The sequence below is a fragment of the Procambarus clarkii genome, chromosome 7 (genome assembly GCF_040958095.1).
Source record: "Procambarus clarkii isolate CNS0578487 chromosome 7, FALCON_Pclarkii_2.0, whole genome shotgun sequence".
Taxonomy (NCBI): domain Eukaryota; kingdom Metazoa; phylum Arthropoda; class Malacostraca; order Decapoda; family Cambaridae; genus Procambarus; species Procambarus clarkii.
The window spans coordinates 19,073,689-19,099,630 of record NC_091156.1 but is presented as its reverse complement, the minus strand read 5'-3'; the positions used below and the strand labels follow the sequence as shown (position 1 = coordinate 19,099,630).

The 25,942-nt window shown below is 40.6% G+C and overlaps 1 protein-coding gene across 2 annotated transcripts; it reads right to left on the bottom strand.

Annotated features, from left to right (window-relative positions):
* Positions 1–1,620: 1,620 nt before the first annotated feature.
* On the bottom strand, positions 1,621–25,724 carry LOC123761391 (uncharacterized). Of its 2 annotated transcripts, none has more exons than XM_069313703.1 (7): positions 25,594–25,724; positions 20,307–20,872; positions 15,728–16,086; positions 12,382–12,575; positions 10,888–11,023; positions 6,712–6,814; positions 1,621–2,896 (listed from the first exon to the last, which is right to left on the bottom strand). In XM_069313703.1, the coding sequence occupies exons 2-7, from the start codon at positions 20,709–20,711 to the stop codon at positions 2,672–2,674; spliced, it is 1,422 nt and encodes a 473-aa protein (XP_069169804.1). In that variant the 5' UTR covers positions 20,712–20,872; positions 25,594–25,724; the 3' UTR covers positions 1,621–2,671. The 2 variants fall into 2 exon arrangements, with proteins under 2 accessions (XP_069169804.1, XP_045603361.2); XM_045747405.2 differs by lacking the exon at positions 25,594–25,724 and adding an exon at positions 25,214–25,406.
* Positions 25,725–25,942: the final 218 nt, after the last annotated feature.

Below are 25,942 nucleotides of genomic sequence, written 5' to 3'. Positions count from 1 at the left end.
ATATATATATATATATATATATATATATATATGTGTGTGTATATCACGAAAATAAACACGTGATTAAGAATGTGACAATGTCAGACCACGGAGGAAAAATGAAACAGGAAATTTCCTTAAGTACTTTCGTATATTCACCTTCTGAAGATGTATTTAATATACGAAAGTACTTAAGGAAATTTCCTGTTTCATTTTTCCTCCGTGGTCTGACATTGTCATATATATATATATATATATATATATATATATATATATATATATATATATATATATGTCGTACCTAGTAGCCAGAACGCACTTTTATGCCTACTATGCAAGGCCCGATTTGCCTAATAAGCCAAGTTTTCCTGAATTAATTGTTTTTCGACAACCTAACCTACCTAGCCTAACCTAACCTAACTTTTTCGGCTACCTCACCTAACCTAACCTCTAAAGATAGGTTAGGTTAGGTTAGGTAGGGTTGGTTAGGTTCGGTCATATATCTACATTAATTTTAACTCCAATAAAAAAAAATTGACCTCATACATAATGAAATGGGTAGCTTTATCATTTCATAAGAAAAAAAATAGAGAAAATATATTAATTCAGGAAAACTTGGCTTATTCGGCAAATCGGGCCTTGCATAATCGGCTGAGAAGTGCGTTCTGGCTACTAGGTATGACATATATATATATAGCAAGAGCAGGTGAGATCAGTTCACCTCCTCTTGGTCTCTCTCATGATGACACATCAGCTGTGGAGGCACTGCAGACTCTACATTCTCCAGCTGACACACTGACCTCTATAACTATCTGATATAGTCAATGGAAACATCCCCTGATGGTACATTGCCAAGTACTTCTACTAATGATGCAGTAGTGCCAGGCACCTCCCATGATGGGAAGTGTATTCTCAGCATCACTCCTAAAATTTCAATGAAATGTAAAAAAGACTGAACAGTGCTACAGACTGAACAAATTTAATATTGATTTAGATGAAAGTTATGGAAAAAACATATATATTGTTTAGAAAAAGAAAGCAGAAGGGGAAAAATGGCTAATGTACCTCATATTATAATGCCTGATACAAAGCTGGTGAATGTTCTTAACAATATTTATATATTAGCATCTGTAAAACTCGTAAATTGAAACAATGTATTAGTTACTGACCAACATGATGTGAAAATTGTCATAAAAGTGTGGTGGGGCACTGTGAGTATGGTAGAGAACTCACTGTAATAGATAAAAAAAAGAGAAACAATAAAGAAGCGTAAACCAACAGGCTCAATGGTCTTGGTTATAATTATTTCAAAACTACTGTATCTTCTTAAGATAGCTTGAGATGATCTCAGGGCTTAGCGTCCCCGCGGCCCGGTACTAGACCAGGCCTCTTTGTTGTTACACATCTCCAAGGAAGCAGCCTATAGCTGCTGTCTAACTCACAGGTACCTACTTACTGCTAGGTGAACAGGCACATCAGGATGAAAGAAACTCTGCCCATTTCTTTCCACTTCCGACGGGGTTCGAACCCAGAATCTTAGGACTACGAATCCCGAGCACTCTCCATACAGCCGTCAGGGCCCCTACTGACGACGATTAATGAATACAACATGAACAACATGAGGAGTAATGAATATTCCAATCATTTTGCCCATTGTTTATACAAAGTACCAGAAAATGATAAGAGATGAGGCATTTGACAAATAGTTAAGGGGTATAAGATGGAACTCCTGAGAAAGTCATAGGTTATTACAGTAGTGAATTGAAGAGTGAAGTCCTTGACATTAATGTGTCCTTCGACAGGTCATGGCATACCAAGGGCACATCAATCAATCCCAAGCTGGTATTACCTATTCAGTGGAAATTCCCAATTTGGTATTACCTATTCAGTGGATATTCTCAAGCTGGTATTACCTACTCAGTGGATATTTTCACTGGGTTGATATTGGACTAATATTTTGTGCAAAAATTGTCATGAGTGCAACACAATTGAGTAGGATAAGAGTGAGTGAAAAATTACAGAGGCACAATATAAGAAAAAGAAGGAAGATTATATACCAAATTGCCATAGAAATTATTACAACAGTGCCAAGAATATGGAGAGAGAGAATGTGGTAGTTAAGTGGAAGAGATCAACAAACTTTGGGAGATCATGAAGAATACCGCACAGGGCCAGGAGTCATCAAGCAGTTACACAAGTACTTACGAACGTTTACATCTTTCCTCAATCTTTGACGGCTTTGGTTACATTTATTAAACAGTTTACCAGCATGAAAACTTCCCATTCAACTGTTGTTATTGTTATAAACAGCCTCCTGGTGCTTCAGAGCTCATGAACTGTTTAATAATTGTAAACAAAGCCGCCAAAGATTAAGAAAAGATGTACAGGTTCGTAAGTGCTTGCGTAATTGCTTCGTGAATCTGGCCCCTGTACATCTTTTCCCAATCTTTGGCAGCTTTGCCTACATTTATTAAAACAGTTCACCAGGATGTAAACTTCCCAATCAAAGAAAGAAAGAGAGAGAGAGAGAAAGAGAGAGAGAGAGAAAGAGAGAGAGAGAGAAAGAGAGAGAGAGAGAAAGAGAGAGAGAAAGAGAGAGAGAAAGACAGACAGACAGAGAGAGAGAGGAGGGGGGGGGAGAAAGCATGTTGGAAAAATACACTGCATACTGCATAATGATCATGTATGTAAATCATTCCTCACTATCACTGTCACTCTTTGTCACAGCATCACTGTCACTCTTTGTCACAGCATCACTGTCACTCTTTGTCACAGCATCACTGTCACTCTTTGTCACAGCAGTGGATGGTTTGCTCTTCTTTTTGGCAGTTAGCTTTCTCCTTTTCTTAGATATAAATTCTTCCCATTCTCTACGGTGCATTGTGTACAAGCGCATGGCAGCTTGGGCATCTTGAACCTACAAATATGAAAACGATTATAACAAAACATGATATGACCATCTTGATATGGACTGCTATATATCTATGAAGAACAAGTAAGCAAATAATTATCAAAATATCACGCCAAGCCTGATTGGCTAACATTATCCTAATCAGAATCCTCAAAAGCTCCAAGATATCATTTGGAATGTAAATATGAGAGCAGAAAGATGATTGAGAAAGAAAATTACTCGGTCAATAAAGGTTCCATTAACCTCTACACTGCACACCTGTTTAATATAACCCCTGTGGTGCACAAGAAAAACTAATTCCAAATAACCAGCATTGAATGTAATGAAATGCCAATTTCTGGGCGAGTGCCGGAGGCTTCCTGAAGCTATCACTGATTTAATGCCATACTACTAGGTGTTACCTAATCACAGAGTTCTTATTGTCCTACCGGGTAACACGAGCAAACAACAGCAAAACACGGCAATATGGCAGTAAACAAACTAATTTGTGGTCACCTGTAATAAAGCTTGAAGACAAAGGCAACGGGAATTGAATGTTATATATGTAAGAATAAATTTCATTCGGCTTGTACAGGAGTGAGTAATACCATGGGACTGAGACCTGACCATTTACTCTGGGTATGTAAAAATTACTTGCCATCTTGGAATATACTAAAAAACCTTCTAGATACCATGACTCATGACTGGAAAACTTCATTCATTGAAAGCCTACCAGCTATCCAGAAAGAGTGGGAAATGAGCAACAATAATTCTAATAGACCAGGGGCAGTCAGGGAGGAAACCGAAGCAGAATCTCAGGAAGTTGTAAACTCTGATTCAGTATGCCTGGATGCAGACGACAGTAGACTAGAAAGTGTAACAGACAGCACTGACAGCTTGATAGGTACAGACACTTCAACGGTCCCCGATAGAGCGAGTCAGACCAGAACGATAGACATATGCAAATTCTATGTAAAGGGCATATACAGACATAGATATGCTGGAAATAAGAAAAGAATAGAATGCACCATCACCATCTGTTTACCACCATCCCAAATATTTTTTAAATACGCTTAGGAAAGGACAGTGTCGATTTGGATCAACATGTAGGTTTTTCCATCCTGACATGTGCCAAACCTCACTCGAGGACAGAAAATGCTATGACCTCAGCTGCCCATACTTTCATGTGAAAGGCACAGAATGCTACATAAAGAGTGGCAAGCAAGATAATGGATTTGGAGGAAGCTCAAATAATTTTTTATAGCAAGCCAAGAGATTTCAAAAGGGGGAACATAGAGAATGTATGGAACTGGATAACAGACCCACTTGCATACCAGAATCCCATATACAATTACACACCGCAAAGGAACTACAACTACAACAGGCAACTGCCTTACAACAATCAGCACTGGTTAGAACAAACTCGATATATCCACTCATAATGGATCGGCCAGAAGTCTCCCAGTCAAATTACCCCAAATAGTGTATCTCATTCATCTTTGCCAACATACAAGGATTAAAAACAAGAACAAAATACAAAATACAGTTCATAAATGGCCTCTTCACTGAGTCAAATGCAGTATTTGGAGCTTTCACAGAAACTCATGCAGGGAAATTCTTGGACAGTGAGATCTGGATACCAGGACATAATCTATACAGATGTGATAAGGTAAACAGGTCACATGGAGGAGTGGGTCTATATATTAGGGAAGACTTTGCATGCTCGGAGCTCTTTAACTCTACAAATGAGGTGGTAGAGGTACTGGGAGTAAAAATAGAGAAAATAAACTTGTAAAAATAGAGAAAATAAACTTAAGTTATTTTCCTAAGATACAAACTGCCAGATGCGATGGCTGAGGAATTCACTGAACAGATAAACAAAATAGAGAATAGCTTTGAAAATTTGGTGAACCCAATACCTGATAATTATCTAAGTTTCTGTTAAAAAAAAATTACATCGGAAATCTTTCAGTAACAGTGTGGCACAACATAGAATCAAAGAAGGGAACAATGCTTGACTAGGCAGCTTGACAGGGGGTTGGGACCGGTCTGCACCAGAAAAAACCGCATTGAATGTAATGAAATACCAATTTCTGGTTTAGCCCCGGAGGCTTCCTGAAGCTATACACCGAGATGGTTACCATCTACTGGGACATGTCGGCCATAGTGTGCTAGAGGCCTACCAGGGACTGGAAGCCAGAAACTGGCCCTATCACTGAGGCACAAGGAGCAGTGGCATGTTTTAGGCCACCACAACGGTGAAAGCAATACAAAAATCAGTGAGCCAAAACTAACCACTACTAGATTCAAAAGAATCAGAAGCCTCAAAACGAGCCAGAAGAACTCCCCAACTATGTAAACAAATGATTGCAATCTTTCTGAATTAGCATGAGCTCATTTGTCCAAGCTCTCTCTCTCACTTGGGGGGGGGGGGGGGTGCCAGGCAACCTACTGCCAGCCAGTATCCCCAAGTTCAGTTCTAGGGCAGATGTAAGCATCCACTAACGACCGGGAAGGGAGAAAGGGGATCAGGGAGCCACTGGCGCTTACAAAGAAATTGGCATTTTATTACATTCAATGATGGTTTTCTATAGGGAAGCCCCCTTGTGAATCCCTGAATGTAACTATCCGTGGAGAAGAAAACATGGGAACTTACTAGGAAAGAGGAAGCAAAGCAGGAATTAGGACAAGGATGAGACTCCCAGCCAAGAGACAACCCAAGGCCACACAAGAGTGCCGAGGCCCAGGAACATGCACCAAATACTGGGTTGCCAGAACCTGTTTGACATCAAAACCCCCCATGCCTGAATATCAGCTCAGGACATGTTCACAAACACAGCCGAAAGAGTGGCATACTTCCAAAAGTCATGGACATGAAGGTAGACTGTAAGCTGGATAGACAATGGCACTGCTGATGACTAGGAAAATACGAGCTTTGATGAAGCTTTGGGGTGAAAGCAGCAGGTGAAGCCCCAGCCCTACCCAACTGCAAAACAAGTTTTGCTTGTTAGTTTGTGTTCTACGGGAGTTCTTTTGTGCTTGTGAGGATGTAGCTTGCAATTTTCAACCAGACAGTGGTCTGTTTTGATTCGCCTACCTTTCTGGGTCCTTTCCCAGTCGATGGCAAGGTGACATACTTTAAATGTTTTGTATTCATGGGCATTGCTCCCTTCACCTCTCTGAGGGGGCCAAGTTCTGGCTCATGGTTCCCAGTAGGCTTAAAAGGACTCTGTCACTGATGACACTCATGTGTAGAGGAGGAATGTATATGTTTATCGCTCAGAATGTTCGGTAATATGTTTATTGTTTGTCATGTATGTCTATGTATGTATTAACACGATGTACTGAACAGGGTGAAAATAGCTTGAGCTACCTCATTCCTTTGTGTGTATTTTACCTCAATAAACTTCTTTCAATTCAATTTCAATTCAATTTCAATGACACTCATTACTACTGACAAGTAGTATGGCATTTGATCAGTAAGACAGCTTCAGGGAGCCTCTGGGGCTCACCCAGAAACCAGCATTTTATTACATTCCGTGCTGTTTTTTCCTCATGACCTTTAAACCTTCATAATCTGGTCTGAACCCTATGACCTGAAAATCTTAGAAACTTCATAAAAAATGTTAAGTTATGGGAAGACAAGGGAATGTCGAATTATTTTCAGAGAGGTAAAACTTAAGAAAAACTGTGTGGTATAATGGCTGAAATTCTTCTACACTTTCTTCATTTCTACTTATCACTTGGAATTGAAATATTTACTTGATTATGAAGAATATTTCTATTAAATATGAAAAAATAAATAAAGACAACATTCTAAATGAAAAACAAATAAAACTTACCGAATTATGCTCTCCATGTTGGATTTGGACGCCCATAACCTTTTCTGTTAGATTTTTGAGGCTAGGAGTCCTTCCTCCAAACAGCTTCCGAAACCCCTTGTACCTGAAGCATAAGTTAGTACAATGGCACTTCATTTTACATATCTGGGACCGGATCTTTTATATTCTACCAAGGATTCCAGTCCACCGAGTTTGGCCACTTTTCACTATTGATTGCAAACTAAAAATCTGAACTCATATAATAGAACACATCTTTGCGCAAATATAGTCAAACAATTATATATAAATAGGTATTTTAAATATAATTGAAGATAGAATAGTGGAAAAAAAATTGAGGACAAAAATGAACTTTTCTGGGGAAGTCTCTTAAGTCCCTTGATGGCTGCTTATAGCTATCTTGCTATGATTGCTCCACACTACAAAGTCACAGTCACACGTGTTCTGTTTGGCATACCAGAGACCAAAGCCAGAAACTGGCCCCTCCTCACAAAAACACAAAGAGCAAATTACATTCAATTATTTCATCAGGCTAGCCTTCATAAAGTCAGCGAAGCTTTACAGACAACTACTGGATTCACAAGAATCAAAGCCTCGAAACTGCAAAAAAAAAACTCCCAAAATGATTCAAACAAAACAAAATAGTAATTAACTCTAAACTAGCTCAAACACAATAGCACCAATTACTGTCACTAGGCAGCTTTAAGCTTGGTCTTTCACCAACTTGCTAGTGAGTTCTCTCACTGATATGTTGCCTAGTACATCACAGTAGTACTCCACGGTCAATATCTTTGGTGGCAGGTTTTTCCTAAGTTAAGTACTGACCATCCTAGGACTTGGCCTGTGGGGCCCATCTGCATGTATTATTCCAAAATATTATTAGCTTTACGAGTACATTTTCTATCTGATCCTGATGTGTGGATTTGGCTTTTTGAACTACAAACTGCATGTCAGCAGCAGTTACTTCCCTGGAGGTTCATTTAGCATTACTCTAATAAAAAGGGTAAGAACTTCTTACCTGTGGGGTGTTGAGGAATTCACCCCTATTGAGGTAAGGCCACCCAGGGTAAAGCACCTTGGGTGAAATACCCAAGTGCTTTACCTTGGGTATTTCAAGAGTTGTTTGATTCCTCAGTTTAGACCCATGATTGGGATCATTCAAATATATTGCATTAGTGTGCACATGGGGGGCTCATGCTCTTTGTTTATACAGCACGCCACAGTCACCTTTTGCAGCTTAGTCCATGTGGTTGTTTTTGGCATCTGTTCTTTCAGTTGGTGTTCCCAGTGCCTGAGAGTACTTGTCTGGCATACTTGGAGAAGGTTCTAGTTCTTCTACTCCTACTACTTCTACTTACCTCAGGCCCTTGTATTCCCCCTCCCCTTTGCAAGTCTCTGATGAGATCAGTTATGTATAAATGACAGCCCGTCGAGCCCAATTTCACCAGTGGCAAGTCTGAAGGAGGTTCGTTGCCTTTGCTATGTGACAACAATCATTTTGTCTGCCTCTACTGTTCTGCCCGTTGGGTCAGCAATACTTATAACCCTGAATCCTGTGAGGTTTATTCCCTCACAGGTTCCGATTCTCTCTATTCTTGCATCTGAGGCGGAAGTATATCAGGCAGCTGCAGCTTTATGGGCTAGGTTTGTCTGGGTTCTGAGTTCAGCATTCACAGCTTTGTGTTGATATAGATGCTCCAAAACTGCCCCACATAATGTTTATGGATCTGGATTTGGTGGTGTTAGGAATCTCCACCTTACCTGGATACCTCCTAAATACCTAGGGGGAGGTCGCAGGAGTTCTTCTACTCTTCGAGTCCAGCCTGAGGCCAGGCTCGACTTGTGATAACATGGTCAACAGGCTGTTGCTTGCAGCTGCCAGTAGGCCCACATATCCACTACAACCCAGTTGGCCTAGCACTTCTTGCAAGAACTTATCTAATTTGTTCTTGAAGAAGTTCAATTTTGTTCTGGCAATATTTCTAATGCTCGCTTGGAGGGTGTTGAACAGTCGTGGACCTCTGATGTTCAGACAGTGCTCTCTGACTGTGCCTATGGCACCTCTACTCCTCACTGGTTCTATTCTACACTTCCTTCTGTACCTTTCACTCCAGTAAGTTGTTATTCTACTGTACAAATTTGGGACATGGACTTCCAGTATCTTCCATGTACAATATATATTATATGGTACCTCTGTCATCTCCCTCCAGAGAGTACATCTTGTAAGCTTTGAGATGGTCCCGGTAGTTTAGGAAGTTTATCATGTCTATGTGTGCCATATATGTTCTCTGTGTTCCCTCTATTTCAGCAATCTCTCCTGCTCTGAAAGAGGAAGTGAGTACCAAGCAATACTGTAGACAGGACACTACGAGTGATTATATTAAATAGTATTAGCATTGCTGTGGGGTCCTTGGATTTTAATATTCTCATAATCCATCCTATCATTTTCCTTGACTCCAGCTGCGCCTCTTCCATCTCCTGCAGGTGTGGTATGCCCCTACTACTGTTCCTCACCCCCCAACCCTGCTACCGGCTCCAAAGTGTCCGAGGGTTTCAGAGTCAAGACAGTGTATATAGCTTGGCCAGTTGCAGAGGTTGCTCCTTCCTTCTCGAGCATGGAGGTAATTGGTTGCCTTCCCAAATGAGGTAGCAAAAATAAAATGTCACTACTCTATACAGGCGATGAGTCACAATAACGTGGCTGAAGTATGTTGACCAGACCACACACTAGAAGTTGAAGGGACGACGACGTTTCGGTCCGTCCTGGACCATTCTCAAGTCGATTGAGAATGGTCCAGGACGGACCGAAACGTCGTCGTCCCTTCAACTTCTAGCGTGTGGTCTGGTCAACATGTCACTACTCTGCCCCGCTGTGAGGGTAGGGCCAGGTTCTGGAGCCGATTCCTGTAAGGCCTATAGAACTCCACGGCTGATGCGACCTAGTAGAAGGTAGTACTGTAAATTCAAAATCTCTTTCAAACAACCTTGAATATAATACAAACTGTAAAAACAGAACCTTAGGCACAGGAGTCCGAATGTACTAATGCCAAAAGACAGCCTTTTTTATTCATTTCCATAATATTCCATTAAGGAATGAAAGCTAAAATCTATAAAGCATATTTTAAAATAATAACCTTATGACAGATGATCACATGCTTTCTGGACACTACTTATCCACATATGCCCGTTATTCGTTTTTGGTTTATCCGAATAATGTGCTATAAAGTGGCGAGGTGAGCAGTCCGAATAAATAATGTGTGATCAAGTGGTGAAGGGAGCACAAGCTAAGCCTTGCTGCCCAGTGGAACGGAGATGTGTGGGTGGGAGATAGACCTAGTTTCCCCACTGACAGTATCGAGACCCCACATGAGTGCATCCCACCCATGTGATGTCACAAATTCATGTCCCATTGTTTTAACGCACAAGACAGGAATGTGAAGCATCCTTTCCTGTGATTCTTCGGATATATTGGCAAAACTGAAGAACATCCATGCAGCATGTTGGCTCCAAATGCACACATTTTGTCAGTGCACACTTCTACAAGTGGTATAATTAAGAGAAAGAAGTCAGTGCTGACACTTGTGAGGAAAATCATACTAATAAAGAAGGTGGAGAATAGAATCCCAAGAAGTGTGTGTGCTGAATATCAGGTTTGCAACACTATATTTTAAAATAATATTAATATCAACCATCTTTGACTAATTTTTAGAAGTGAAAGTGATAAAGCAATATGTAACAGAAAGGAATCAGGTGAAGTAGTAATGTAAAGTAGTAATGTAAAGCAAGTAAACCTGGCATTGAACCACCTGCACCCGGAACATCACATCATGTCCCAAACACTTCAACATCTATGTGTACCTCATCACCCATAATCTCCACTTCAGTCAGCCCAACACCACCAACATCCACCACCACCTCTGTCATCTAAATAACAATGCACTATCAACAATAATCTTCAAGTAAACTAACAGATCAGAACTTGTCATATTGACAGATCAGAACTTGTCATATTGGTGAGCACAAACAAAATATTGCAAAATTTTTGTCATAAAACAGTCTAATTTGTTCTCCAAGAATTTCAGGCTGACGAACCAATTATCAGGACACAAGTTATTCGTTTAGTCTCAATTCCGGGGTATCCAGAAAGCATGTGGTTGTCTGTATAATAATATTGCTTACCTCGATGTATCTCTCGTGTCAGCCCGTGGATGAGACAGAAAAAGAACCTTCAGGTCATTACGCAAAGCATGGCCCACTAATATTCTTCCTGTAAGAAGGTCCGAGACCTCTTTTTGCACTGTGGAAAACTCAGCACCTGAGAAAACAAGTTTGAAATTAATACAAAAAGCAACTTCCTGGGCAGACTCATTCAGTTGCTCCTGAAGATGAGATATACTGTGTCCACAACAGGAACATGTGGTCACACAGGACACAATTCTGGTACTGTACCAGCATCACAGAAGAAAGTTTAAGTGGCCGCTACAGGATAATTAAAGAAGTCATTGGAGAATATATAATCCATCGATGGATTGGAGATGGACCATTTATAAAACACAAAGCTTTCTTTTTGTTTGGTTTAGACCAAACTGCTGGGTGGATAGCTTGTGGAGTGATTTGCCATTAACTTTCTTCTCTCTCTGTGAATCTTGCTGTTCTGCATTTTGTTTTGTTTACTTTCTGGATGTTTCCTTCATGAGGGTGAGCTTAACAATTCCCTGCTCCCAGAGCCTCTGCGAGCACGGAACGGTGGTGGTCAGGTTCTGGCTCTGGTCTCCAGTAGGCAATAAGGACTCCAATAGCTAATGTGACATGTATGAATGTCTCATCATGTCACATTCACATATGGGCTAATGTGACATGTGTGAATGTCTCATCCTGTCACATCCACATATGGGCTAATGTGACATGAGCTACCTCAGCAAACAAACTAAAGGGCACCACTGTTAAGCTCCTCCAGAAAGGCATTTCATTACATTTAATCCTTGATTTCTGAGAGACCCTTCAGTAGTTTAGAAGCTCTCCAGACTTGCTTACAACAGCACCACAACACAGGATGCCAACAATTCCAGAAAACAGGAAGATGTTTAACTTTCCTATGGAAGTAGAATGGTAGGAGAGTAGTCTGGGGAAAAGAAGTTGTTTTTGGTTGTTTTTGGCCTGTGTGCCAAATACCCTTTCATCCTTACCTTTCATCTTATTTTTGTCATCAACTTTCTCTCTTCCTCTCACCTTTCAATTCACTCTCACCCCTTGCATCATTTTCTTTTCCACTGTCTTTCCATTACACGACTTAATAATGGTCCAGGACAGACCAAAATTGTCATATATTCTTCATTTTCAGTTGTGTATAAACTCTTCAACCACATTATTGTGATTCATAATCCACATGCACGTGCCATACTATTTTGTTTATAGAAAAAGACTATTTGCATATAAATATATTTGGTAGATCTTTTAAATTTCTTTCACTATTTCTTATTCCTTGAGAAATTTTGATTACTGCTAAATTATAAAATAACAGCCCTTACAAATGCTATTTTATTTTTCATTACCTTTTAAAAATGCAGATACATTTACTGAAAAAAATATATCAAATTTTTCTTAAGATAGGTTCAATAATTGATGGCAGTCAGGAATAACCTTCATAGCGAGAGGAGAAAAAACATCACTAACCTTCTTTTATATCAGATGGCCGGATTCCAGACACATGTGTTCGGTAATCTATAACCTCCTCGGTGGGTTTGACATACTTGTCATACAACACTTTACCAAAGTGGTTGACAATGGACACTCGTGCTAATATTGAGTCTTCACCGTTCATTCCAACTCCCACCATCTCGCAATCCATTCCGATAACTTTTGTTACACTGTGGAGAAAAAAATTATTTAGATAACTATTACAATTCAGTTTATATTTCATGTTTAAATTACTAACTTTTTTTTATTAATAAACTAATACTACCTTTCTGGGAGGTCTTCTAAGGTGGCTCCTTGTTGCTATCTACCTATACAGCTCCACCCAATTCATTCTACACCAAGCCCCTGTGAGTCACTGTAACGATACCAGGGACCACAGGCTCAAATCTGGGCGCTTTCTAAAGAGGCCGAAGAAGCAGAGGATGCAAGATCACTTTAATGTAATCGAGGTCACCAGAAAGGTGGACGATACAAAACAGGCAATCAGCAAGGTAAACAAAGCATAGACAACCTATGCACCTAGCTCCTTGATCCCTTTAGCCTTAATCACCAGTCATTTTGCCTGGCACAAAGTATCAGGACTTCAGCGTCTCTTCTCGTGGCCGCTACACATTCTTCAAATCCCAGCCACTGTATTCAGATAAGTCCATCTTGGATGTGGTTCTTTGTCCTGCTGGGAGCAATTTGCTTGTATACTCATTCTGTATTTAATTAATTGCTTCACATTCAAGTACTGTATATTTATGCCTTACAATTTTGCATGGATTCTAACCGTTCACCACGGGCCAGGCTCGGGGAGTAGAAGAACTTCCAAAACCCTCTCCAGGTATGCTTGTACCTAGCGACCATTTCTAGGTATCTGCTGGTGCTGCCTCTGCCTAGCCAGAATTCTCTTCCCTGGTGGGTTTGGGTGGCTGTCTCTGAAAGGACAGCTGGCTTCCAGTGGAAGGTGCCTTACCCTTAGCAATGCAAGAGCCTTTTGATTCTTTTGCAAGGCTTCGTAGATAGGGGCAGTCACGGTTCTTTTTTTATGAGGACAGCACAGGCTGCTCGTGTGCTCATATTACAGTGCATTGCTCAGACCCCAAACAGCTGCCTATGCTCTAGGGTTGTTTTTGCCAATGCTTAACCCGCTTAACAGTGGTCTGGTCTATTTTGAAATCTTTTGGTTGAAGCAACTACTCTGCAGTCGCTTCATCTCCCAGCAGGCTCGGTGATCTGGCTCCACCCCGACTTCTCCCTGGTGGTTCTTTGAGTTGCAAGGGGTTCTTTTGGTATGTTCCTTTATGGAGTTGGACTCTGTTGGTTGCTCCTTATCTGGCTTCTCAGAGTTTGGCTCTCCATGTTGATTATGTTCAGGCACATGTCAACATTCTGGCAAAGACTCTCATTTTTGCCTGATTACCATGGAGTGAAATGTTGATGATGAGGCATTTTGTTAGCTTTGCGAGACATATGGATGACCCAACGCAGACCTCTTCGTGTCTGCATGGAACCATGGCTTCCGGCTTACTTGACCCCAGTCCCTCATCACAAAGATTTTATGGTGGATGCCTTTTGGATAGACTGGGGGCTGGTGGAAATTAATCTCTTCCTTCCAGCTCAATTGTTGACCCGGGTTCTTTCCAGACTGAGAGTCTGCAGCACGTTCATCTGTGGCTCCCTTTTGGCTCAGAATAATCCATGCAAGCATGATCACATTCCATTTATCTGTCCCATCTATCTATCCATCTGTTTATCCAAATATCTATCCATCTACCAACTATACTACCCATCTGTCCATCCATTTATCTATCCATAAGTCCATACATCTATCCATTCATCTATCTATCCACCTATCCATCCACCTATCCATCCATCTTACTCTCTATCCATACAGCTACTGATCTATTTATCCATTCATCTGTTTATACATCTATCCATCCATCTATCCATTTATCCATCTATCTATCTATCCATTTATCCATCTATCTATCTATCCATTTATCTACTGTCTGCCTCTGTCTCTATCTGGCTCTCATATTCAAAATGTCTTCACTCTCTCTCTCTGTATCTGTCACTGCATATTCCAACTTTAGTCTCACAAAGTGAGACTAAAGTTGGAATATGAAGCAGTTGTATGGTGGCCATATCTCAAACAGCACATCACTAAACTAGGAAAGGTGCAAAGACATCCAACTAAATGGTTTCCGGAACTGAAAAACAAGAGTTACGAGGAGAGGTTAGTGATGTTAAACATACCAAAGCTAAAATATAGAAGAAAAAGATGTGATATGAACACTACGCACAAAATGGTTATTATTATTAACATCTTTATTGACAAAATTAATTACAATTTTGCCTAATCTGAGGATTTTGATAGTCTTATTAAATTGAGGTTAATGCTAGTATTCACTGTCACGCAGGACAGAGGGTCATACATAAGACAATAGGTCTAAACTGTAGGCTGAAGCACATATATATCACGGTTACAATCAATGTAACAGGAATTGACAAAGAAGAATTATTTTTGAAAACTACTGCTTCAAGAACAAAGAGGACATAGGTTCACACTAAGGAAACAAAGCAGTCAAAAAAATATTAGTCAGTTCACTTTTGCAAACAGAGTGGTAGACGGTTGGAACAAGCTAAGTGAGAAGGTGGTGGAGGCCAAAACCATCAGTAGCTTCAAAGCGTTATATGACAAAGAGTACTGGGAAGACGGGACACCATGAGAGTAGCTTTCACCCTGTAACTACATTTATTTATTTAAACCCACATCCAATTGCTTACCAAAATTAACTGTGGGGTTTCAGTTCCTAAACTCATTATGTACCATTCTAAGCCTTTTCACAAACACCCACAGAATGTGTAGGGGGTGCAAAATAAATGACTAACTCTGGCATCACACAAGATGTGTAAAAACAAATGATTATTTCACAATGAAAAAAAAAGTACAGTATTCATGTACAACATGGACTGTGTACAAGAAATTTAAACAAGTGAAGGGTTCCAGGCAGCACTGTTTTCTGGTGTACAATATTTGCCGTTTTTGCAATTGCACAAACTTTTGCGTTTAAATTACTCACAAAGAAGAGACAAATTATAAACATGCTTAATTTTAAAGAGCTTTTAAGTTAAGAAACTACACTCAGTAGTTACTTATAATGCTGTATAAGCAAACTTTTTATAACTACAGAAAAATGCCAATCTTACAAAATCCCTGTATGTATTCCTCTGTAACAATTATCATAAAGCTCCATACATTCCTACAAAAGATACAATACTTGAGATAACGATACATAAAAGCAGATTAGGAACACATCAAGAAAATGAAACTTACCCTACAAAGGAAGTAGTTTTCGTCAGGGGGGCATCATGTCCCGCACTGTCAGAGCTCACCTCAGGACCGCCCGCCTTCGTGCCACCTTTACCTTTGCAATCCTTTACTTCACTCTCCTCCTCACTTTGTTCTAGAAGGATCGGATCAACATTATCAAACCAAACTTCCATTTTTCCTTTTTTCCTTTTCTCAGCTTGCTTATGTTGCCGGTCAATTACAGAATTGCTATTCTTTGGAGTCTTTCTGCACTTCTCCACAGTTCCAATTTTATTACAACCTGTACTTTTTTTGTCAGGTATGTTACTTTTCGCACTATTACCTTTTGCTTCTGTTAATTTCTGGCTATCTTTAGCAATAATCTGAAATGAGAATCAATTGTACAATAACATCCCAAATTACGTTGAAGAAAAACAAGTTATTTCTTATTTAGTAATAAATAATCATACATATTAACTGGAGTATACACAGTAAGATGAGCTATTGTATAACTCTCAACCCAAATATGTGCATTACTATACAAGGAACTAATTAGCAAACGATACTAACAATTTCCCATCCCTGGCGCACGCTCTCCAGCCTACCTCATGGTGTGCCAAGCATTTCCCATGAGCGCGCGGCCAGACTCAAATATGTATATTCTTTTCAGTTTTCTCACCTCAATTTTCGTGTTATGCTGTTCTTTTTGGTATCTTTTTGTCTGCAATAGAATTCCCTACAGGGGTATATGCATATAAAGCCCAAAATCACAGCCCCCTTTCCCCACGCAGCAAAGGTGAGTCAGCCAAGCGTTAGCCCTGAGCGAGCACACATTTGCACACCCACTACACCTGCACACAAATGTGTGTAATCTTTTTAGTTTGATAACATCAATTTGTGTGTTTCAGCGTTCCATTTGTTATCTTTTTGTTTGCAATTTAATTCCCTACAGGGATATATACATATGAAGTCCAAAAGCTCGTCGTGCCACCCGCACCAAACTCACAAATCGGCCAAGGGTTACTCTTGAGCGAGCAACCTCACCAAACTGTATCTACTCTTTTCGGAATTCTCACCTCAATTCTCATGCTACATCGTTCATTTTGTTATCAATTTGTTCACAATAGAATTCCCTACATGAGTATATACTTATAAGTTCCAAAAGCCTGGCGCACCCCAACCCCTGCAACAAAGCCGAAAGTTAGTCGAGCGTTACCCCGTGAATGAGCACCCATTGGCACACCTGCAACATCTGCACACAAATGTGAATACTCTTTTCAGTTTGATAACATCAATTTTTGTGTTACATCGTTCATTTTGGTATCAAATTGTTCGCAATAGAATTCCCTACAGGAGTATATGCATATAAGGTCAAAAAGCCTGGTGTGCCACCCGCAGCAAACTCGAAAATCGGCCGTGTGTTACCCGTAAGTGCAAAAGACCATTAAAATGCATATGCTCTTTTCAGTTTTCTCACATCAATTTTCGTGTTACATTGTTCATTTTGGTATCAAATTGTTTGCATTAGGTAGCATATATCTCTAAAGGGATATACGCATCTAAGGTAAAAAAATATCCAGTGTGCAACCCACAGCAAACCCGAAAATTGGATGAGCGTTACCCATGAGCGAGCACCTATCCGCACACCTGAACTAAATGCGCATGCTGTTTTCAGTTTTTTCACATCAATTTTTGTGTTACATCGGTCATTTTGGTATCAAATTATTCCCAATAGAATTCTGTAAAGGGATAACATATATACATACAAGGTCAAAAAGACAGGCGTGCCACCCGCAGCAAACCCAAAAATCGGCCGTGTGTTACCCATTGAGCGTTATACACAAAATGTGTATACTCTTCAGGTTTCTCACCTCAATTTTAAGACTACTTTGTTCATTCTGGTATCAAATTATTCACAATCTAAAGGCGTGCATTATAAAACCAGTCCCATAAAATTCGGATAAAAAATGGAATTTTAACAAATATTTTAATTATGGACACCACATACGTCCCAGGCAGACATCCGCAGAATTATTTGTGGACATCGATTACGTCCCGGGAACGCGAAAGTATTAATTACTCAACACAATCAGTAACAACTATACTGGTGTAATCCTAACATGAATGATCATTTAGCCCTTTTGTTATTAACTGCCTAGTATGCTTTTACCAGATGTTTCCCTAAGCATGATCACATTATTTTAACCAGTCTCTCCAAAAGTTAAAACAATAAGGTAAGGCTGTAAGCCTTCAGACACTTAATAAGTACATGATTGACATTCTTAGTGTGTTAAAATAAATATTTTTACTAAAATTATGGCATGAATCGAAAGAGAAGATGCTGTGCTACGCAAATGATACTGGAATGGGCATTGTACCTTCAAAATCAATGGATATTTAAATAAAACACTGACAGAGTCCAAAGTGTAGGTGTGCACCAAGTCCCCAAGGAACCAGGTGTCTAAAAAAACTTTAAAAATGCAATCAGTCATATTAAAGAGGGTCACCATTAAAACCAATTTTTCCCATCGTCTATGGATAAGTTTCACCAAGCTAAATTTTAATTTCAAGTTGTATGGAAAGACATCTACTAGGAGAACCTGACTAGAGAGATTTCGCTCTCATTTTCAAGATATACCAGGATCTGGTCCTTTAAAGTTACAGTACTGTTCAAAGATAGAGCAAGAACCCACACATGGTACAAATGAATCAGGCCCATCAACTTTACCTTGTCCAAACCTCTTTCTTAATACAGTACTCTTTTCATGAATTATTTAGGGAACTGATTGCAATAATTAAATAGATAGGGGTTACATAACTATTTATAGAATAATATTTTTGGCAACTCCACCAAGCCAAATTCAAACATCCACTGGCAGAAACGTATCAAAACTCACCTTTTCCAAGATTAAAACCAGCCAAATGATTTCTTCAAAAAATGAGTTAATTGATTTTTTACCTGTACACCTGGGTTGTATGGGGTCTCGAACTATGGACCCCACGTGTGTGAAGGCCATTGGACCCTACGCATGAGGTCCACGGTGAATGGAATGTTTATTTCCATGAAAGTGTGGATGATAATTTATACAGATCCATTGATTTTTCACATACCCCCAAACTGCTTATTTTTGGTTAAGATTTTTGTATGACATTTATTATTAACACTATAAAAGACTAAGAAGATGTGGGATACTATTCAGAAGTAAATTTACTTTCAAAATTAAACCTAGTTATAGTATATGACCTTTTTTTAACCAAACCCATCCACTTTTCCTAACTCCAAAAACAATTTTTTTTGTAATAAGTTCACCTAGGAAATATCTTGAGGAATCTATTCCAATTAATAATTTAGAAGATATGGTAGGTGAGTTTGTTAGAGGAATCTATTATTACAACTAGTAAATACTAATAGAACTAGTAAATTTTGTGTATCACTAGGCAAGCAACGTTACCTTAATATGTTTTGAACCCTGTTAGTACCCTGAGGTGTTAAACAAACCATCCAGCAAGTAAAACAAAATTACTATTCCCATCAGTGCCATGCATCGCAATGACATAAAATGCATAAAATCACACGACAGTGAAATATTAATTGAAATGTGTTAAATAACATAAATGACTATAAAGCGATTTTGTGGTCCTTTTTTGTACTAAGATGTCAAAACAGTCCAGGGTGTTTGGATGTCCCAGGGAATTAACATAGGGATTAATGAGTAGAGTTCACACTGCTCATGTGCCAGGTAAGTCCACTACAGGCTCACCATAGCCCGTGCTGCTTGCCCCGCTCCTGTGCCAAGTAAGTTACGGGCTCACCATAGCCCGTGCTACTTGGAACTTGTTCCGAGTAGCTGAATCTATAACAACAACAACAACGGAGTAGAGTTTATGCCAGAACAGAATAACTGATCTGAACAGACTGAACTGAAGTCTGAACAGTAACTGAACAGGCCGACACATCATCAACTCCTTTACTTTCAGATTTGTGCTAGGTGTCTTGTTCTTCATGTGTGTCCAGAGACCAGCAACATTACCATGGGTGAACAGAAACCGTGTGATCATATTTCATTTGTTGCATTTGTTGCTGGACTTGTGATCCTGTGGTCCCGGGTTCGATCCCGGGCACCGCCGGGAAACAATGGGCAGTTTCTTTCACCCTATGCCCCTGTTACATAGCAGTAAATAGGTACCTGGGTGTTAGTCAGCTGTCAAGGGCTGCTTCCTGGGGGTGGAGGCCTGGTCAAGGACCGGGCCGTGGGGACACTAAAAAGCCCCGAAATCATCTCAAGATAACCTCAAGGTAATGTTTTTCGTATAAACTTTCTTTTGACTACATGTAAATGTGCTACATTCTAACCCTATTCACTTTGAATGTTGACTTTAATTATGTCGAGAATTCATACTCAACCCACTTTCCTCAACTGTACCTTTCCTACATACACTGTACCTTTCTTACATACACACTTTCCTTGTCACGCCACATTCTACAGTACTGTACTTCACACACTATTTATGACAATTTCCTGACGAATAAATAACACTAAACAATTCTTCTAAGACTATGCACACCACAAACTCGCAAACAGATCAGTTATTATATTGTTACCTCCTTCAGCCGTTTCCAGTTAGCTGAATAATCCTCCGGGGTTTTGACAATGAGTACTGGTTTAAGCCCTTCAGTCACACCTGGGTTCTTCTTCTTCTTTCTCTTCTTCTTCTTTGCTGGCGGCAGTGATTCCAAATGTTCATTTAATTTTCTATCGACTGGTTGATTGGTTTCCATTTGTGTTCCATCACAATTCTCATTACTAGTCTGCTCTTCTCTCTTTCTTTTCTTATTTTTCCTCCACCTCCATTTCTTTTCCTTTGTAACCAGTGAACCACCAATTCGTATCTCGTCTTGCTTTTTATTTAAGGGCATGTTACTTACTAAATCATTTTGGTTGCATATAGACTTTTTTTTTCCTGACGTGGTTTCAATTGATGTACTTTTGATCTGTTCTGATATCATGGTTTAAGTAAGAAATTATACTTTTTTGCATGCCCCCTTTACCTTCTCTGTGTCGTGCAACTTTGCATCCGTTTCTGATTTTCTTAATTTTTATGTTGACTGACAATTATAATACTCTTGTTATTTGTTGGGTGCTCGTATCCTTTAATCTTGTGAACAACCTAGAAGAGAAAAAATTAACCATAATAATAACCAGAGTTATCACATTGTTCAAGATAACCTATCTATATTACTGATGTACTATTTTTATCTGTGAATGGTCATTGGGCATATGGGTCTAGTATTGCATATCATACAACATTGTTTTGAATTTTACAGTACACACACACATACAATCTTAATTTGTTGCTTCAAGCCATACTGAACATCAGTGATTAATAGCACATGAATCTTCAGGTAGTTATATAACATGACTTGTTCTGTATATTTTATACCAATATGAAAGCCATTTAATAAGCAATAGTAAAGTATAACTACAATATATTATATATATTATATATATATTTATTTATTTTATACCTAAAGGTAAAAAAAGATAAAACTATGTTTGCTTAACTACAGTACAGTTTAAACAAAACAAAGAGATACACAATTCTTTGCTGCATATGAATTTCATGGAGTTTTTTTTTTTAAATATTCAGAGCACAATGCATTCCGTGAATTCCTATTATAAAAATGGTACAAGCTCTTCAGTTCCATCAACTCAGAAAAAGCATATGATTACAGGAGGCAAGCGAATGTAATGCAGAAGGAAGACAGAACAGGGAAACATCAACCTGGTAACCCAATCAGACCCCAACCACTGTCGGCACTGTGCAAGACACAACTGCAATTTTTGTTAGTTCACTAAAATGTCAGTCTAGTACCGATGAAGACTACGCTACTTCTACTCCAGTTACGAGTTCTACTCAGGCTCCTGACCCAGACCCAGATATCACTGAACACTCCCGTGCTTACAGATCTATTGTCCACTGCTGCAATACCCATTCCTACAGCTTCTGTAGAGGAGCCGACGTCTTCACATTCGTTGACATCTGCTACAGTTTCACCCATCATCCCAGCTACACAGTCTATTGCCGTGCCTCCTTCAGAACCATCTACTACTGTCATTCCACGAACTGTGTGTATGCCAACTAAACCTTCTACTCCTGCACAAGGACCTGCTACTATTCAACCTTCAAGGAATGCCGCCTCTGCTTTTGATTCAACAGATTCGCCAGATAAAGATATCTCAGTTGGAACACCATCCCCTCCTCGGCAGAAGTGCAACAACAGACCTGACAATTTCTTTCTGGGCACCACACCTACAACCTTGACCGACAGTACTGCTATATCAACAAGAAGTAAGACTACCAAGAAGCCCAAGAAAACCAACGATCCAAGCTTGGTGAAAAATATAAGAAGAAAGAAGAGCACTGAAGCCAGAAGACCTGAGATTTAAGAATGAAGACCCAAGAATGAAGTACCACCAACAACGACCATCAATTACCACTAACTGCCAACTGCTTGCATGCCTAGCCTCTGTGTGCACTGCCAAGAATACCCCACTCAGCCTTAGAGAAATCAACCCAAGATCAAATCTGCGGTGGTTGGAGCCACCGATCTTCACTTCCCCTTTTCTGCCTCATCTCCAGTTCCTCATTTATGCATCCTTCCCCCGCTCTTCCACACCCTGCTTACCAATTCCTCGCTTATGCATCCTCCCCCCGCTCTTCCACACCCTGCTTACCAGTTCCTCGCTTATGCATCCTCCCCCCGCTCTTCCACACCCTGCTTACCAGTTCCTCGCTTATGCATCCTCCCCCCGCTCTTCCACACCCTGCTTACCAGTTACTCGCTTATGCATCCTCGCCCCGCTCTTCCACACCCTGCTTACCAGTTCCTCGCTTATGCATCCTCCCCCCGCTCTTCCACACCCTGCTTACCAGTTCCTCGCTTATGCATCCTCCCCCCGCTCTTCCACACCCTGCTTACCAGTTCCTCGCTTATGCATCCTCCCCCCGCTCTTCCACACCCTGCTTACCAGTTACTCGCTTATGCATCCTCGCCCCGCTCTTCCACACCCTGCTTACCAGTTCCTCGCTTATGCATCCTCCCCCCGCTCTTCCACACCCTGCTTACCAGTTCCTCGCTTATGCATCCTCCCCCCCGCTCTTCCACACCCTGCTTACCAGTTACTCGCTTATGCATCCTCGCCCCGCTCTTCCACACCCTGCTTACCAGTTCCTCGCTTATGCATCCTCCCCCCGCTCTTCCACACCCTGCTTACCAGTTCCTCGCTTATGCATCCTCCCCCCGCTCTTCCACACCCTGCTTACCAGCTCTATGGGCATTTTCAAGTTCAAGTACCCAAAAAACTATAACTCTGCCTTGCAGACAAATGGATCACCCAGAGACCCACACCGTCTCTGGGTGACGTATTGTCTGGGTCGTTCTTGGCGTGCATTAAAGCAGGCCAAGAAATATACCCTGCAAGGCCAAGTTCCCAGAGTACAATACAAGTGAACCTGGTGAATGTCTTAGGTGCCAGGTTCAGCCTAGATCAGAGAAAAGAACCCAAAAGTAGTAAGAGTTGTTTCCAACCGAAAACTTAGAATTTTGGATGCATAAGAATTGCATAGAATGCGAAGGTAATTACACACACACACACAAGTATTTAAGTTAGGATTATAAATATATTTTTTGTATTTATTTATACAAGAGTTCTTATATATTTGTAAGCCACTAGCATGCATAGCGTTTCGGACAGGTCCTTAATCCTAATTTTTCCAGGAATATAACCCACCAAATCATTTAACAACCAGGTACCTATTCACTGCTGGGTGAACAGAGGCTACAGTCAAGGATTGGCACCCAATCAATCTTTCCCGGCCAGAATATGAACCCTGGTCAAAGTGCTTGCGAAGTGCCGGGCAAGTGCTTTACCACTGCACCACGGGGATTGCATAAGAAATAATATTGAGGGGGAGCCCCATTAGTCCAAGCATATCCTCACAGTTGAATGGGGGAAATCCAAACAACATAGGTATAGGTTTATGGGGCACTAACATACTGTTTATTTTCTAATTGTTAAAACCAAATATATTATTAGGTTAGGTTACAGTGAGTCGGATTAGGTTAGGTAGGATTATTTTAGGTAGGTTTTAAAATTCATTGTAAAAAAACACAGGTATGAAGCGACTTGTATCCCCCGAGGGAGAGAGTGGCCTTAAAACTGTCAAATGCTTGACCAAACTACATCACCCCCAATGCTTTACACAAAACACAAAACCTAAAACACCACTCAACCCACCCCAATGAAAATAATAAACATAACTCTTTTACACACGGTGTGCTGAACGTGTGTGATGGGACTGCGCAACCTGTCCTCCTACTATAGTGTCACATTTTGATGCATGCTTTACCCAAGGGCAAAAATCATTGTACTAGGAAATGGTAGCGGTTTGCAAAATTAGCTGATACTGTCCAGTTTTCTGTTTAGGCTCCACTGGTAGGTTAGGATAAGGGCACTTTAGTAGACAGTGTCTTGATGTTAGAAAACCTTAGGAGGACAAGCTGCACTGGGACATCATTTTTTAATGCCAGTGCAGAGTTTGCATGCTTCAGCTAATGTTAGGTACGGGAAGGGCAAAATCCAGTTTCTGAAGTTACTCCACAAATATTGTTTACAAACAGATTTTAAAACCCACACTAAACACACCATAATATATTGGTGTTGATTTAAGGGGAGACGATAATCATGTGGTCTGAGGAGCCCCACGAGTGTTGACACCCCCAAGTCAACAGCGCAGTACTGTACTGTAGGCCTATCAAAGTTCACCTAGGCCAACTATTGACAACATTTCCCAGGATGCAACCCCAACCACTTGGGATGGACGGTAGAGCGACGGTCTCACTTCATGCAGGTTGGCGTTCAATCCCAACCGTCGAGTGGTTAGGCACCATTCCTTTCCCCCGTCCCATCCCAGATCTTTATCCTGGCCCATTACCAGTGCTATATAGTCGTAATGGCTGTATGCTTCTCCTGATAGTTCTGTTCCCTTCCCTTCCCAGGATGCAAGCCACAACATCCAAATTTACTGGCAGGTGAAGAGTATGAACAGTACATTGGCCGAAACACTTTGCGTAATAGTGGCTTCATTACTATGTGTAACTCCTGCCCTACAATTGTGCATTACTCTTATATTCTTTGTACACACATTCTTGTGAATAACTATTATTATTATGAGAGCATCAGGTGTGAAATTACAGCTATACACTTACAACTGATTGAAGAAACAACCAGTAACACCTTCGTTTGAAATGATAACACTGATGTGATTAAGAATCAAAATTAAACTTATTATAACATATAATGAACTCAAAACAGCGGGGTCTGGTCTCTCTCCAAGGACGACAAGCACGTGTCGTCCCTGTTTCAGGTGCTTAACTGTTACTGTTCAGACTACACATGTTACTTGGTGTTGATACGGAGCTATAAAGCCAGAAGAGCCCATCCGTACCGTAGCTAGGAGAGCAGCACGTCACCTGGCGACGATATCAACGAGGACACCCTCCTACAAGTCACTTGTTGCTCCCCAGTAAGTAGGAACAACGTCTGCTGGAGGATGTTGGTGGTGGTAGTGTTGGTCGGTTACTGTCTTCCTCCCGGCCGGCACCGTCAAGGAGCACGGCAACCGTGAGGGAGAGACTTAGCTGTGCACCGATGTTCACGTAGGAGAGACGCAGGGACATTGAGTAGGAAGTAGGCTATGGTCTCCACTTAGCGAGGACGCCAGTCATAATGTGCATCTCCAGTCAGATTTGAGAACATGTGAATTGAAAGAGTACCACGGCAGGCCTGCCTCAAAGCTCTCAAAAATGAAGATGATAGATGTATTACCTGATTTATCTGAGGGCCACTAACCCTAGTGACCTCAACGAGGCCAGGAAGCCGGCGGCTTATCGAAGGTCCTAAGTACAGTGCAGTTGGGTTCGTTCTCAACTCACAATCTAGAATTCCGGATTCGAATCCCGGGCGGGATAGAAATGATTGAGCGCGTTTCCTATCACCAAATACATTTGTTCACCTAGCAGTAGATAGGTATCCAGGAGTTAGTCAACTTGTTGTGAGGTTGCATCCTTGGGAGGGTCAATAATTCGACCTTTGGGGTGGACCTCGATATAAACTTAACATGTACACTGTGTACACTGGCTGCCTGTCCCGACATAATGAATTATTAAATTAGTAT

Coding starts and splice junctions, on each gene's coding strand:
- LOC123761391 (XM_069313703.1), bottom strand. CDS start 20,711: ATGATATCAGAACAGATCAAAAGTACATCAATTGAAACCACGTCAGGA. Junction 16,087..20,306: donor ACTGGAAACGGCTGAAGGAG/GTAACAATATAA, acceptor TTCTCATTTCAG/ATTATTGCTAAAGATAGCCA. Junction 2,897..6,711: donor AACATGGAGAGCATAATTCG/GTAAGTTTTATT, acceptor TCATATTTGTAG/GTTCAAGATGCCCAAGCTGC.